We start from the raw sequence: 18,258 nt of genomic DNA, 5'->3' as shown, positions 1-18,258 counted from the left end.
GTGCCAATTAACAGTAAATCACTTCCATAAATCATGAATATGCACTTCAGTTCCCTGGGTCACTATCAGCTTCAGAGTTTTACATGCTTTTAATTACCAAACAAATTAAGTAGAAGCAGCTCCAGACCCTGGATGACAGAACTGTAAATTGGGTTCCTGAGCCAATGCTCAGCGTTGTTATCAACAATAAGCTTAAGAGAACTATGCTTCATATAATAGCTCAAAGCCCACAAATCATATAATACAGAAGGAATCACAAATCAAACTAATTTTAACACCAAAAGGATGCAATCATTATTTCTTTTCCACCACTGTTTAAGCACAGAGATCAAGCTGAGTCATCACCGATGGCAAGATTTTCCTCTTTTCCCTCAAAGACCTACCCCAGATAACATTAACAGACTCAATCACCATTCACATAGTATATATAGCAAAACGTAAAAGAATTCCAGCAAGGGGCGACAAAGATAGGACCCCAAAACCAGGAACGCACCCGGGCTTGTCTAACATCATCAGAAAAGAAAGACTGATCGACCCCATCATCAGTACTCGTGCTGCTGCCACTTGAAACCGACACTCTTGGGGCGCTCAAAAAAGTTGGCCGCCTGGTCGAACAACTCTGAGAAAGGCTAAAGTGGAAATTCAATGGGATTGGAGTGTTTGAGATGAGGACATTATGGGAAGCGTTATCAGTGCACAAGAAGTGGGAGAGCAAAGCAATGCCTCCGGAAACTGAGGCTGCTGCTGAAACTGGCATTTCCAAGAATGGTGACTGTGTGTTGTGTGTGGAGAGTGGCGATTAGAGTCAGTTAGGAGAAGGGATTATAGGACTGGGAATCGTTATTCTTTCTTCATTGTGTTTGTGGCTTCGGTTTGTTTGGGTGGCGTGTGATGATAACACAAACACGATGGTGCAAGTAGTTCTGGATCATCCATGTGTCATCCTTGCACCCATACTCGCATTTTTACTTTCCTCTAGTAAAAGAGAAGTCCCATATATTACAGCATAATAAAAGATTAAAGAGTTTAATGCAATTTATGCAACGTATTTATGAAATATTTTAAAAAAGTTCCTATAAAAAAATTATTTTTTTGATTTTATGTGATATTAAAAATAAAGCACACTATCTTCTTGGTATATTTGAATACAAGTCTTAAAGTACAATGATAAAATATCCCCAATTTCTGGAAAAAGAAAACTCTAGTTTATCAAATTAAACCAACAATCCACATTTAACTTAACAAATCAATGATATATATTTAATTTGATCTAATATGGTTCATATTTAATTATCTTTGATAAATATATATTTATTTTATAATATATATTATTAATTAAAATTTACAAAATATATAGAATTAATTTAATATGTATAAATAAGTATAATATACACATCCTCTTTTATATGTATATATATACCTGGGAATCACCACTGAAGAAAGAGTGGTAGGGGCGGGGAAGACCGGGACAAGGGGTAGGGGTGAGGGGAAGAGGGTCTCAACGGTGGATTCGCTGGGGGAGGGGGCAGAAGGATGGGTTAGTCAGGGGAGGGGATCGCTCTGGGAGCTTCATCACTATATACGGCTTTAGGCTTATATTCTGTCTTCTTTCGTCTACCTTAAGTTCCGGTTGATTACATATGATCTTCAGGTTTTTCTCTACATTCAAATTATCCTTCGTTTTTCCCTTTATGTTCATCACGGTATCAAATATGTTGTCAAACACATTCTTTTCAATGTGCATGATATCCAAATTGTGTCGTATCATATGCATCCCCAAGCATTCGAGCTTCCAAAAGATATTTTTCTTCATCCACTTGTGGCCGCTACAGTAGTCTGTTGGGAGCGACAACGGTACTTCAAATGTAGGACTGAACTCTGCAATCCAATCGTGAACATGCTCTCTAGTTAGCCTCAGATGTGCAACTTTTCTTTCTACTCGATTTGTACTGAAGGCTTTCTTGTTCCTGCGGTGTGGATGGTTCCAAGGAAGAAACTGTCTGTAATAGTCAATGTAGCACCTCTTTCTACCATGCTGTGAATAGAATGCTCGTGGATCATCCAAAAAACTGGACCCCATAGCACCAACGATACTCCATCCAAACATCATCCCATAAGCGGGTTGGTCGTTCACGGTCCACATCAATGTGGCCAACATCATGAATGCCTGGTTCGTAGAATTGTCATTTGCTAGTACACCCACATGTCACAAATTCTACAACTCCTCGATCAATGGCTCCATGTACACATCGATCACATGCTCGGGATTGAAAAGGTCTAAGATTACCATCATCACAAACATATACTCAAAATTCATGCATATTCCCAGTGAGAGATTGTTTCGTGTAAAGTATAACGGGCCAATATCAGTAAGTGCGACCATTAGTCCCATGCGGCACGATCCCATCGTGCACAGTCCCAGTCTAACTTTATGAGGCTTTGCTGCAAAATCGCTATATGTTTGGTTGGAATGCCTCCATCCCTCTAATCAAATGGATGGCACATGGATCCCTCTTTCTTTTGATGGTTGGCATACCACGTCATGTGCTCGGCAGTCGCTTTCGAAGCATACAACCTCTGCGGTCAAAGGATAAGTGTAAGTACCTAAGAATGGCATATGGGGTATTCTTGCGGCTAGAATTTCACTCCCCGGTCAGCTTGTACCTAACTTCTCAACAGAACTTGTAGTAATCCATATCAATGTCGTCCTTTCAGTACAATATGCAACCATTCCTACACTCATCAATCTTCTCAACAGGTAAACTCAAATCTCTTATCAACTTTTTCATGCTATAGTAATCAAGGGGCAGGGTGTAATCATGGGGTAATATATTATTAACCCACTGGGGCACTTGATCATATGCTCGCTCAAAAAAATTATTCTCAATATTGATATTCAACAAACCAACAACCGTTGTCAACTAAAATTGGGTGCAATCATTCCACAAAGGCTGGTCGGTAACTCCTGCACCCTTTCCTCATCATGGGAAGTTCAATTATAATACTCCGGCATAAATCCTTGCATATACAAGTCAAAAATTACCTTGTTTGGTATTTTAAAAATTTTATTTTTGCATTTCCGACATGGACACATAATCTTCTTACCATCCATATATGCATGTTGAGACTTGCCTTATTCTAGAAATGCGTAGCACCATCCTCAAACTCTAGTGTAAGACATGTCCTTTTCGGCAAGTCTTTGTCATATATCTGTTTCTTCAACTGTTTTAATATGATGAGTCCTACACATACATACATACATATATTATTACAGACATGCATTTTAATAGACAAAAGTAGAGCAAATATAACCAATTAGAAAGTACTGCATGCATTTTAATTGACCAAAAAGGATTTAAGTTGTTACTTGATCAAAACAGCTTTAAAGATCAATGAAATTTCGAGAGAAATTGAGGAAATGAACTATCAATTGTATACAAGGAAAGAAAGATAGTGAAAAATAAATGAAATGAAAGCAATATATATGTAAAAAAAATTATAACGGGCATTGGAATGATTTTTAGAATTTCACAAGTAGCCGTTAGAATATAGTTGTTACACTACATTTTGGAAACGAGGTCTGGCACACGTTTTGGAATGGAAAAATAGTCGTTAAAATTTAGCCATTGTAATGCATTTGGAATGAGTATTGTAATATAATATTTTCTATCTATTAAAGTCGTGTCAAATTGTAACTTGCATTAGAATAGTACTTGGAACACAAACTATTTTCCACAAATACCATATTTAGGAATGGGTATTGTAATCCAATATTTCTAAGTACTGAAATCGACTCAAATTGTACCTCATTGTAGAATGGTTTTTTTTCACTGTTTTATATTTCAACAACCTTTAGATCACATTTTGGAACCGTACCCATCTACCATTGGCGGGTCGTTCCAATGGTTGCATAAGCATTTCAAACTATGTTACAATATATTATCGTTCCACTTTTGGCACGAAAATAAGATGTGAGCCCATTAGAAAACTGGTTCAAGTCCAAGTCCATGGTATTCAAGCCCAACAGACATGAGCCCAAACCACTATAGCTTTACTCATGTCTATAAAAAGGGTCATCCATCACTCAAGTCAAGATGACATAGAACATTCCACTTAACAAGGCAGGTCATACAACATTCAAGACAAGTCATTACATATAACACACAAGTTACAATAAATCAAAGGACCTAAATTCAAAACTCTTCGTCAACAACAAAGCATTGCAATCGTGAAGATCCCATGCCTTTCTTGGCATCAAATCTTCAAGCCTTGATACAAAAATCTCAAGGTAACACGTTGTTTGCTCTACAAATTCAAAGGAGATTATGCATCCACATTCAAGAACAAGTTTCAAGCCCTTGGATCAATATTTGGAGAGAAGAATTAGGGAATTATCTTCAAATGGGAGATTGTATCTATTTTTCATTTTAATCGATAAAATTTATTTGTCCATATTTTTTTTTGTCTTATATTATTTTTATAGATACGAAATTTTGTGTGCACACTCATTTTTCATATCTCATGATTTAAATTATATTTTACTCATTTACAATTATATCATGAATCAATTTAAATAGAACTCTTTTGGAAATTTACATGATATACAGACTATTTACTGAATGAGTAAAAATTATATTGGTACCTGAGTTTTGGTATTATTATCGAATTAATACATGAATTTTTGTAAATGAACTAATTAATATCTGAGTTTCTTCATAAATATCAAATTGGTACATGAGTTTTTGTAAATATTTGGATCAATACTTAAGTTTCTCCATAATTGTCGAATAGATACATATATTTTAAAATATTTTGTAAAGACAAATATATCATTTAATAATCTCTCTCTCCCCCTCTCTCTCTCTCTCATTAAATCAAAATTAGTCCAAGTATTTATTTATTTATTGTGGTACATTCTATAACTAAATAAATAACATGCTTTAATTATAATAATAAAAGTATTAGTAATATATAAATATTTTGTCCTTTACTGACACAAAAATTAAAAATACCCTTGACGGGAGCCATTAATTTTATAACTAAAAGGCTACAATTTTAAAACTAAAAAGAATATAAAATAAATTTTAATTTTTTTAATTACTTTAAAGTTCATAATTTAAAACAATAAATAAAAATAAATCATCTTGATAAGAAAGATAGTTATTATGAAAATTAAAAAATACATATAGGAGATGAGATTTTATATTTAATTTATAAAAATTACAACTTAAGGAAAAGACTGGTGAAATTATTTTATATTATATTTTTTTATGTTAATATATTTATTTTCGTAAATTATAATGTTTTAGATATTAAATCCAAGTAATTCAAATATCTATAACTTTAAGTTTTAAAAACATCACTTCCTACCAAATCTATTAAATATTAATCTTAATTATTGAATGAGCATTCTTTATACTAAATTACTTTAGTATTACTTGTTATAATAGTGTAGTTTATTTAATCATAGGACTATATAGTGCTATAAATAAATGAATACATATAAAAGTTAAATTAGATTAAAAGGGTAATTTTATCATTATACAATATTCTGAATAGAGATATACATCTAGTTAGCTTTTATATAAAAACTCAAATACCAATTTGGACATTTATAAAAACTCATATACCCAATATTTCTCATATACACAATATTTATATAATTTAAAATATTACAAAAAGTATCTTTTCTTAATTACAATTAAATCAAATCCATATCATAGAATTTTACAAAATAAGTTTAGTCCAGACAGTTGGGCCAAACTCTTGGACTACCAAAAACTGGGGCCAGCTCTTGTATTTATGTAGCCCAAGAGCTATTGTGAAAATTGCAAAATGAAAATGAAAACACAAACAAATAGAATTGATCATCTAATTTGGTTTTAAGTTATCACAATAACTCAGCACTTTGATAAGTTGTTATTTATTTTAATTAATATATTTAATATTTATTCTTATAAATATTTATCATTTATATTATTAATATATCGAATACTCATAGAAAAACTGAATGTTTAATTCAATAATGCCCCTACTAGAAATTTAATTTATATTTTTCCATGATATAGGAATAATATATGATAACATAGAAAATAAAACATAAAAATTTAATATATTAAATATGTGAAAGTATAAATATTATTCAAAAACACTTTTGAGGTGTTTGCAACGCCGGCTTATGCTTCTGAACCTCTCTTAGCTGGGAATGATGGACAATTTGAGTCGAGTTAAATATACCATTGTTCCAATTTGTTTGAACAAATATCGAGTTTTAATAAATACTTTTGAATTTAGTTTGATTATTGATGTAATCGAGTTCAAATGAGTTTTAGTTGGATCAAAGACGAGTCGAGCTCGAGTACTTTGATATTTTTAAATACATTTTATTATTTTTGTACTAATTGAATCGAGCTGAAGCTGAGCTCCAAAGTTTGCCAAATAAAAATTTTTGTTCAAATTGATTTGTTAAGTTTAATAAATCTAGCTAAAATAAGCTTTTATCGATCGACATCAATTGAATATCAAGTAGTTTTATTTATCTTTCAGCCGTAGGTGAATATGGCTAGCAATAGAGGATGAAGAGGAAGACCTATTAGTATATATGTGTTACTAATTTTGCTTAAGTAATTACAACTACAACATTAAAAAGTGTAACTGTAATTTTACAAAAAATATGAAAATTTGTGTATTTAGACTTAAATTCGGGAGATGCCAATATAATTTAGAAAAAAATATGAAAAAGATAATTATACTTTCATCCCCTGAAATTTGATGTAATTACAAATAGACCACATGTGGTTAGAAATATTATATCAATACTCTTGAAGTTTGCACCCTTCTAACAAATAAGTCCATCCATTAGTTAACATTCACTAAATTTTGTTGATATTAATAAGAGAAGTTGATATTTACCCTCAATTGACTTATTGCATGTCGAATAATTTTTTTGTGACTAAACTACATTTATAACATGAGCGAAGATATACCTTCTCACATGCATTAATATGTGAAAATGCATTAGGGTAATTTGGTCACAAAAAATTTATTTGACCTGCAATAAATCAATTATGGGTTAAATATAGATTTTTATCCCCCCTCTTTTTTTGTTAATATCGACAAATTCGATAAATTTTGATTAATAAATAAATTTATTTATTAGACGAATGCAAATTTCAAGATGTAATTTTTTAAATTACAGAAGATTTACATATCCAACGTAATGAAAAGTGAACTGTAATTATCTAAAAAAAAAAAAAGAAAATAACAATATGATCAGATGTGAAAGTTTTTCACGATCATACAGATTTGACTTTACTTTTGGGCAATATATATATATATATAATTATTTAATCTTATTTAACCTAAAAAACTGGACGGTTTGCCGGTGAACATTCTTTATTACAACTACACACATATATATAAACTATATGTAATTAATTAATTAAAGAAAAAAAGAAAAAAAATTATGCCATTGGTCATGGTCTAGAACTCCGAATATTCCCATGCATCCACGTCTCTTATTTTATCATTAGTATTAGTTTATGTGTTTGGTTTACAATTCATGTCTGCATATCTCCCTTTTTACTTTTCTTACATCAACATCCACTTCATTCCAAATTCTTCCTACTTAACTAATTAAGCAAAAATTCTTGATCTGAACAGATTGGATCGAATTGAATCAATTACAGAATAAGTGTAATATATGTATTAATTATATGATTGATTATTTTCTTTAAACTGCAAAACAGTCACACGATAAATATATTACACTTATCATATAATTAATTCAAATTTGACGGAGTCGCATCCGAACTAAAACTATTGCATGTTTGTAGTAGTTTCAAAAGTGGTCCTTTTTTGGAGTAACGATAATGTTAATAATATGACAAGATGGAAAGGATATAATTTACCGTATGTTTAGAGTATAGTTTTATTTTACATTATTAAATAATGTGAATTTTAAAATTAATTGCCGATCACTTTTTAACTTTATGGACAGATTAAAATGTGTGGTTGGTTTGTATGAGCTGGGAAATATTGAAGCATGCACACAAAAAGTAAGGGAATAAGTATAAAAAATGGGTATTAATTGTTCTCTATATTAAAAAATATATACTGCTTAAAAATTATGATAAATTCATACTATTCATTATAAATAAATTAATCAATATGAAAACTTAAAAATAAAAATTAATATTTTATAAACTTTAAAAATAACTTATAAAATATATGAATTTATATATATGATAATTTAAATAAATTCAACCAGACACCCTCCTAGACCCTTTTACTCTACAATCAGCTTATATTTGATTTTTTAAAAATAAACTTAGCTCTTAATTTTATTAAATAATAAGTGGAATATATCCAATTCCTAAAATTGTAAATTAAATAAAATCTCATCAAGACTTTAATAGTTTCACTTTTCTAGCACATTAAATTGAAATATACAGGTTGATTAAGTAACTTGAATCCCAATTTTGACGATTATTGTTTTCACACCCAAGAAATTAATTAATCAAACTTAATATATATTATTACTCATCAATAAATAAAGAAAATAAACTAAAATCTCTCTCTTGCAACACAAGAAAACAACGAAGTCTCCTTTAATATTAATCCCTCAGAATTAAATAAAACTTTCACAATAAAGATCTGACATTACTGTCCCTCAAACAAAAGGCAACCTATCGTGTAGTGAAAAAATAAATAAATATATATATTAAATTAAACCCTCAATAATCCACTGAGCCTGTTGTGCATGATTCCTTTTACCACGCTTTAATTGGGGGAGACTTCTCTCATAATTCTTTATTTTAAAAAAAAAAAAATTCTGTCAAATTATTCTTGAAACAAAAGTAAATTTTTTTTAAAAAAAAAAACAGCAAATTGTCAGAAATTATTTATTAATAATTGAATTAAATAATGGGGGCACCTCGATTTGTGTGAAGGTTGACTAATAGTGAAGTAACAATTGTCCCTTCACATATATATATATTTTTGGTCAAAATTAAATTAATTATGGGGAAGTTGCATATGTTTGTGTGTTTCAAATGATTGACTGTCACGTTAGATGATTAATTGGGAGTATTTATATTATGAGTATTTATTTATTTTAAATATTTAACCTTTTCTGCATTTTCTTGATTAATTGTTGTGGGTGTCTGAGGGGTACGTATTTGAATGAGGTTCACGGCCGACCTCTTTGAATTTTTTTTCATGTTTTAAATACCATTTTTACAATTTTAATTTTTTTTTGGTATTTTATGCAATTACTTTGACTGAGAGGTACTAATTTTAAATGGAATAATTTTATTTTTAATATATAAAATAAATTAATTAAAATGAGATCACGTAAATTCGAACGAGTAAAGTGTTGGATGAACGAGAAATAACGTTCCATATCCATTCATTGCTTGTTGAATTAAAAGGTTTGGATGGTGAGAAATAGTATTTTTTTCTTATGTTGAAAAGATGAGTATTAATGCACCTTAAAATGATATTCTGAGATAGTTAAAATCTATTATTTGGTAAATTTATGGATGTAAATTTTGCACATAGATGCGTACAAACACATAACGACCACATGCATATATATATATACACTATATGCGGGTACATATATTGTATACTTAGTCGTTTAAAGCACACTTAATATATTTGTTACCTCTATCCATTGGCCTGGAGGTGTGCTACTGATATGCAATCCTTTACACTACTATTGTATTTTATGGCCTTGGATTGTCGATCGTTGTCTAAGATTATCTCTCGTGGGTGTCCAAAACGGCAGATGATATTCTTTCATATAAACTTCATCACATTTGTTTCTGTGATACGGGCGAGTGGCTCAGCTTTCACCTACTTGATAAAGTCGATGACTACTAGAAGAAATTTTCTTTGACTGGGAGCTAGGGGGAAAAGACCCACAAGATTTATCCCCATTGTGCTAAAGGACATGTGACAAAATGGTTGTAAGGGGCTCGATAGGTTGGTGTATGAGGGAAGAGTGCTTTTGCTATTTTTCGCATTTGCTCACCAGTTGTCGCGCGTCTTGTTTCATGGAAGGCCAGAAGCATCCCGCCTGCAATGCTTTGTTAGCGAGAATTTAGGTTTCCGCATGCGCTCCACAACAGTCGCTGTGTATTTCTTTAAGAATATTTGCCCCTTCTGGCTGGGTTAAACATTGGAGTAGAGGGTGTGTGATATATTTCTTGTAGAAGACCCCTCATTGTAGTAGGAAATAGGAAGCTCGAGCCTTGAGTCTTGCGGCCTCCCACCTATTATTTGAAAGGTGTCCTTCTTCAAGCCATCGGATAGCAGGGGTCCTCCAATCTCCAAAGGAGGATATGCTTGAATATGAATTGGATCTCTTGGTTTGGGGAGGTATTGTATGGTAATATGCCTCGTTCTATAATCTTCTATAGCACTAGCTAGTTTGGAGAAGTAGTCAGCTTTGACGTTTTCTTCCCTTTGAATTTGGATAATTTGAAAACTTTCAAACCCCGTCTTCAATTCTGCTATCTGCTGTAGATATTGGATTATATTTTCTTCCTTGGCTTCGTATGAGCCCTCCACTTGTTTGACTATTAGTTGGGAATTTAAATAAGCTATTAAGTGTCTAGTTCCACTTCATGTGTTATTCCGAGCCCCGTTACGAGTGCTTCGTATTTGGCCTTATTGTTGGAGGCCCTAAATCGGAACTTAACGGTGAATTCTAGATCTTCTCCTTAAGGTGAAGTGATGACTATGCCCTAACCACTCGCTTGAATTGTGGATGATCCATCTATATGCAATAGCTATTTTCCGGCTTGAGGGGTGCATTCTTCAGATATCCCTTCTGACTTGAAGACCAAGTCAGCTAAAGCTTGGGCCTTGATGCTAGTTCGAGGTAGATAAGAGATATCGTACTCACTCAATTCTGCCGCCCATTTTTTACCAATCGTCCTGATGTATCTGGCTTACCCAGCGTTTGTTTCAGTGGCAGGTTAGTTTTTACTCCAATGGGATGTGAAAGAAAATACGTACGTAGTCTTCCAGCAGTGATGACCAGTGCGAGGGCTATTTTTTCTATAGGGGTGTATCGCCCTTCTGCTTCATTGAGTACTTTGCTAACGTAATGGATCGACATTTGTTTCCCACTATATTCACAAATAAGGAAAAAGCTGATAGCTTGGGTAGCCGATAGTTACACATAGAGGGTTTCCCTTAGATATGGCTTCACCAGTAGAGAGAGTCCTTCTAAATATCGCTTGAGCTTTTAAAAAGCTTGTTGACACTCATTGTCCCAGTTAAAATTTTTCGCCTTCCGAAAGACTTTGAAAAATGGCATTATTTTTTCTGCCAACTTGGAGATAAAACGGCTAAGTACTGCTACCCTCCTAGTTAGCTTTTATACTTCACTAATGTTTGAGAGTGCCTTCATGTCCAGAATGGCCTTGATCTTGAGGGGATTGGCCTTGATCCCTCTTTGGGTGACCATGAATCCTAGGAAGCGTCCCCCTTTCACTCCAAGGGCGCATTTTTCAGAATTGAGCTTTAGTTGGTAATTTTTCAGAACAAAGAATATATTTTCTAAGTCTGCAACATGGTCCTTGGTCTCTTTACTTTTTACTAGCATATCATCCATGTACACATCGATGTTTCTTCCAATTTGTGGATGGAATATATTTATCTACCAAACATTGGTAGGTAGCCCCGGCATTCTTTAGGCTAAATGGCATGGCCACGTAGCAGAATGTTCCAGAGGACGTGATAAAACTGACTCTTTTGTGATATTTTAGAGCCAACATTATTTGATGATTACTATGAGATGCATCCATCATGCTTAATAATCCACATCCTGATGTGGAGTCCACTGATCAATTCGAAGTAGAGGATAAAAATTCTTAGGGCACGCCTATTTAGGTTTCTGAAGTTAATGCATACTCTCCATTTTTCCCCTGGTTTGGGTATTAATACAACGTCGGATAGCCACTCAGGGATTTGTATTTCTTCGATGTGTGCAATTAATAATTTATCGATTTCAACTTGGATTATTTTATATTTTTCAGGCCTGAAGTATCTCTTCTTTTGTTAACCGACTTGATGCTGGGATCTATATTGAGATGGTGCGTTATGACATTAGGGTCGATCCCCTTCTAGATCTTGGGGGGTCCATGCAAAGATGTCTACATTGCAACATAAGCATTGAATTATTTTTCTTCACGTGTCGCACCCTTCATTTGAGAACCAATGCGAGTAAATTTCTCTGGATCTCTAGGTACAAGTTCAACATTCATGAACTCCTCAGCCGGCTGAACCTTGGGGGATGCTCTCTCGTTTTTTTGTCTTCCATAGTCCCCTTCTCTCACTTACTTGGAGGCACCTCCTTAGGTACTTCGTCCTTATTTCTCTTTTGTCCTTTGCGCACAGTCTCCATGTAGCATTTGTGAGATTGGAGGGGGTCTCCCCGTACTTCTCCTACACCTCCAAGCGTAGGGAACTTGAGTTTCATGTGATAAGTGGAGATTACGACATGAAAGCGTTGAGGGGGGACCTTCCCAAAATGACATTGTAGGCTGAGGGAGTATCCACTATTAAAAATTTCAACAGGTAAGTCTTTTGAGTGGCGCCAGTACCTAGGGTCAATAGGCGTCAAACCATGCCCTTAGGATGGACTACCTCCCCCTCGAATCCTTACAAGGAGGTGTTCACTTTTTTCGGAGCAGTATCCACTAACTGCATCTGATCGTAGGCTTCCCTAAATAATATGTCTGCAGAACTTCCTGAGTCTATGAAGATACGTCCTACTTTGTAGTTAGCTAGCAACACCGTGATGATCAGAGCGTCATTATGAGAGCTCCAAGGACCTGATCGTTCTGCCCTTCTAAACTGGATGAGGGGGGCATCCTCCATTGCCCCAACATCCCATATTTCTTTTATAGTTATGTCATGTGCTTCTCTAGCTTTGGTCTTTCTAGCATAATGAGAATCACCTCCACTTGTACTGCCTGCGATCATTCATATAACTCCTTTATGAGGAGGATCATTAGCTTCAGCCTTCCCCCAAAGGTATTTCTGTGTTCTTCATTTGGTGAAGACTTAGGATTGGAAATCTTTACTTCCTTCCCTTTGTCTGTTTTTGTTTTTGGTATGGTCCTGTTCCTCCAGACTTTTCCCAACAAACGTACTCCTACAGGTATCAATTTTGGATGAGCCTTTCAATCTCATTCTTCAGATGCCGACACTATTCAGTGGTGTGCCTGTAATCATTGTCGGACTTAGGACGTTGGGGTTGTTCTCTCTATGATCTGGGGCAAGCTAGCAAGCCTTTTCCTTCGACTGCCATGAGGGCTTGGGTGAAAGGTACTTTCAAGGGGGTGTAGACTGCATTAACCCTTTGGAAAGGTGTCTTCTTGTCCTGAAAATTAGTTCGAGGCTTCTTGGATGGGGCCTCCTCCCACACTTCTTTTCTTTTATCCCACGAATCTCTTTGTTGACAGTTTGGGCATCTCCATGTTGATATATTTAGCTGCACGGGCTAGGAGAGCGTCGAACTTGCAAACAGGTTTCTTAGCTAGGGACTTGAAGAAGTCCCCATCCATGTGTCCTTGCAAGAAAGCACTGACCTTCACTGCTTGTTAGCGAAGTTGATGGGGGTTTCTGTAGTAACTCACATCTTTAACTCAAAATTTTTCATAGACGACGCTAATTGATGTGTGCAATTTTAGCATGGGTCCAACCGTCTTGGATCTTGACAATGGGCTTGGGCTGATTAAGCAAAAAAACTTGAGAAATAGGACCTGCGAAACAATACGTTAGCACTTTGATACTCAAGTTAGTTCTAGATTTAGGAATAAATAATTGTAGAAATAAATCGTAATGAGAAATTGAGATAAAAATAAGAATTTTATGAGCAAAATATGGTTAGAGTGCCAGTTGAGAGTTGCAGTAAAAACAACAAAGCAATTTTCAGATTCTTGAAGGTGTCCTCGTTGGGGGATGTTGCCTGTATTTATAAAGGGGGCGTTCCTCTTCGTCAGGACTTTGCATGTTACTTGCATTTCCAAGAAAAAAGGGGTAAGGTACATGCAGATAAGCACAATTCCATCTTATCTTTAGTTGATCAACACGTTTTTGCTTGGGGATGACTCCTTTTGCGTGGGGACTCCTATTCTGTAGGGAGTCCTTCTAGGTCAATGAGTCATGCGCCTTGGGGACGCCTCCCTTCTCCTGGGCTGGGCTTGTAGGGCAGACCTGTTGTCTGACAAGCCTTTTACTGGGCTTCTGTCTTGGACCGAGTCTGGTAATCCTTCAGTGGGCCATCTCCATCATGAGTTGATGGGCTTGACTTGAGCTCCGCGATCTCTTTTAGGCCATGCACATCATTCATAATAACAAAGTATGCATGATAATATCTTTTTTATAGTTTTTTTACATTTTTAAAATTTTAAAATAAGTGTATGATTTTCAAATATTACATAGGGGAATCAAATGTACTTTTTACAATTATACGGTAGCATCAATGATTTGAATTTTTGTGGTCCTTCCAAGTCCCTTTAGATTCCTTCCTCTCCTCACTCACTCCTTTCACTAAAACTTGTTATACACTTGATGTGTTTTTTCTTAAATATCTTTACAGACTACAATAAAATATAATATTAATAATCGAATATTGAAGACAATTTAAAATTATCATTAAAAATATATTAAATGGCAATGAATTTAATCTTGTCAACCATAAACGATTAATTTATAGTGACAATTTAATAAAAATACAAATATATTGACATATACAAATATATTGTCAAAGTATGAAAGGTAACAAAAACTCCCCTGACAAAATAATTCAACATTTAAAATTTTCATTTATCTCCCTTAGACATATTTATTACAAAATTTCCCAATTAACTTTTTTAGTGACTTTGAACTTTTATTTGAAAATTAATATTTAAGATATATAATTTTATTATAAATTATATAATATAAAACTATTTAGAAGCTGAATATTTGCAACTATATTTTGCAAGGGTAAATTATTTATTTAGAAATACACATGAATATGTTTGAATCTTGATGTAATCATATATATCATGCATATAATTTTATGAGAATAAAATTTATGTTATTTATAATTTCATATTCAATTACATGAATAAATATTCAAAATATATAATTTGTATACTTTATATATAATACACTTATAAGCTCAACTTAGTTTTTAAAATAGTAATTACATAATTTTATAAAAATGTTATACACATGTAAGTATTTAAATATATAACAACATAAAACATAAAATGTGTAAATTTTAAACAATTATGTATAAAGTACAAGGTACATAAGTATCTATACTAATCATAAAAATTATATATTTCGAATAATATTTGTTTTAAATGAAAACTTTATAATAATTATATTATTTTATAGGAGAATGGTTGAAATAAACATATAATAAGGGAGGTAAATGATAAGGGCATTTTCGTTTTAAAAAATATGGTCAATGTTATCAGGATTTTTCATTATTTTTTATACTTTAGTGGGTGGATGCGACTATAAACATATTTAAGGGACGGGAGGATAAAATTGAAAAGTGGCGTAGACATACTCCTTGCAAAAAAGTAAAATAAAAAGTAAATGTAAAAAATAATTAAAAATGTCTATACAAAAAAGAAAAAAACATGAGGACCTATCTTCAACAAAAAGAAAGACCACACACCACACAACCACAAATAAAGACGAAAAATTCTAATTCAAATTAAATTTGGTCAAAAACGTCGTAATATAATATATTTATCATGTAATTAATGTACAATTTAAAAATAAATAATCAATAACATGTCAGATATATCATTCGTACAATGTAATTGGTTGAATTTAATGTGACAGTAAAACAATATTGTAAGAGAGAGAATATAAATAAATATAACCGGGCAATTAATGATTGATGTATGTACCATAGGACAAAGAGTGCCAGTTGCTAAGAGAGTTGTGTGTGTGCGCGCGCCAGTTGCAAGCAAAGTTACCCCTCTCTTCACAAGAAACACTAAAATATTTAATTAATCAATAAAATAAGCATAAATTAATTTAGAAAATTAACAATCAATAATTAGTACTTAATAGAATTTGTTATGTTTTTAATTATCAAATTCCCAGCAACTCCCTTGTAATTAATAATTAATCTTATTAGTACTTTTCTTTACCTCTCTCTCCATAATATTGCCAAATAAAAGAATTATATATATTGATGTAGGGACTCATTAAAATCAAATCTAGACCTATCTTCTGTATGTCTACAGTTTCCAAATAAATTCTGAATTTATTTTATTAGTTTAGGGTCTTTACGATCTGATCTGGGTACATTCGAAATCCTAATATGTATGGATTTACCATAACCATCCGTCATTTTATTGTTTATGGCTTACGTGGAATCGCACAATTTGACAAAAGCTATACATACCCACCCGCCATGCAGCTAGTACAACTTTTGTTGCCTAGCATTCTACGACCTTTAATTCTCGCTTACGATCTACTTGACTTAAGCATCGGAAGACTGTAAATGGTGTTTTGTGGTCTCTTTTGTATGCTTTGCAGCTGATGGGTTCAATCTTGCTCATTGTCGTTAACATTATCTATATTTACTCTAAAACATCTTAATTCGAAAAATCGGTATAATATTATCTGCACGATCTTATCATAAATTATTTTATTTTCAATAAAGATTATTTAAATTTAAATAAAGTCACAGAAGAAGTGAAAAATATTTAAATTTCAAGGGCCTGCAATGTTTTAGGAACACAGCAGCATACACCACTTACATATATCAGTAAGTAGCACAAAACCTTTACATAAATACACCACCTAAACACATATACATGTTTAGTTCCAGCAGTAAGAATGAATTAATTTCAATTAAATAGTTATAAATTCGATTTCTTACAAGACTGTCCCCCCTCCCCCATCCACATATATACACATATTTAGTTCAATTGATAAAAACGAATCAATTTTAATTATATAATTGTAAATTTGATTCCTTCCGTCGGTATAAAATTGCACCACGCACACGCACGAACATATTTTGTTCAATCAATAAGAATGAATCAATTTGAATTAAATAGTTGTAAAGTCGATTTTCTTAATCAATACGAGACTGCATTGATAGATGATATACAAGTAACCTTTAGCTACTTATGATTATGAGGATATATTCTGAACCGTGCTGATTATCGTAATTGAAAATATAAGTATTATCAATCAAGTGGGAAAAACCCACAATAACTCATTTTGTAGATAAAATGTGTTTTGACTTAAATGCCCTTTATAAAATTTTCTTTAATTATAGCAAATTTTATTAATATATATTTCATTTGAAATTAATTTATTGCATTCATATCTTGACATAATTTTTTATAATCTTATTATTATTATTACAATTATATTTTATATGTACAAACACCTTGACTGTGTGTTATAGCTAGCTTTAAATAAATGAGGGACTTAAACATACTAACTTAGTATATATTAATATAAAAATACCCTTATTTTCCTTTATTAAAATATATCCCATAAATAATTACCAACATCCAATTTCTATCAATTTGTTTTTCAAATATTTGTTTATAATTAAGTACAAAACTTTAATTTTGTACATACATCGAATGTGCTCGACCTGAGTATTTATAACATAATATACATGTATATATACACACACAATTATTTATTAAATATAATATTTTAAAATTATATATACGCATCGAATGTGCTCGACTCTGAGTATTTATAACATAATATACATGTATATATACACACACAATTATTTATTAAATATAATATTTTAAAATTATACATACGCATCGAATGTGTTCGACTGTTAATATTTATAATATATATATACATATACATATAAATAGGGTATACACAACACATTGAAAAAAAGGTCAAACAAACATTAGTGATTTGTTTATCCTTCTTTTCTTGCTTCCTCTTCACTTTCCTCCGTTTTTCTCTCTCACTTTCCCTCTTCCCTTTTTCTTTTCCATCATCTCTTTCTCCATTTAAGTGAACTAATAACATCAACGACAACCACAATCGCCTTTTTTTTTCCTTCCTTCTCTCTTCCACTTTTTGTTTTTCCTATTTCTTCCAAAAGCAGCATACCTTCTCCACTTTCACGCATTATATATCCCCAGAAAGATTTCTTGTTTCTCCTGTTACTAGAGTTTTTTCTTCATGGAGAAGGAGAATTTGTTCTTGAATGAAGTTAAAACAAGCACGCAA

At 32.6% G+C, this 18,258-nt stretch overlaps 1 protein-coding gene across 1 annotated transcript in view; it reads right to left on the bottom strand.

Annotated features, from left to right (window-relative positions):
• Window positions 1-943, bottom strand: part of LOC105166476 (30S ribosomal protein S1 homolog B) — an 11,527-nt gene extending 10,584 nt beyond the window's left edge. The window contains exon 1 of the mRNA XM_011085846.2: window positions 494-943. Coding sequence (XP_011084148.1) covers window positions 494-757 — 264 coding nt within the window. The 5' untranslated portion in view covers window positions 758-943. The remainder of the gene's footprint in view (window positions 1-493) is intronic.

Source organism: Sesamum indicum, linkage group LG7 (assembly GCF_000512975.1).
Source record: "Sesamum indicum cultivar Zhongzhi No. 13 linkage group LG7, S_indicum_v1.0, whole genome shotgun sequence".
NCBI classification, from domain to species: Eukaryota; Viridiplantae; Streptophyta; class Magnoliopsida; order Lamiales; family Pedaliaceae; genus Sesamum; species Sesamum indicum.
This window is presented reverse-complemented; position numbering and strand designations above follow the sequence as displayed.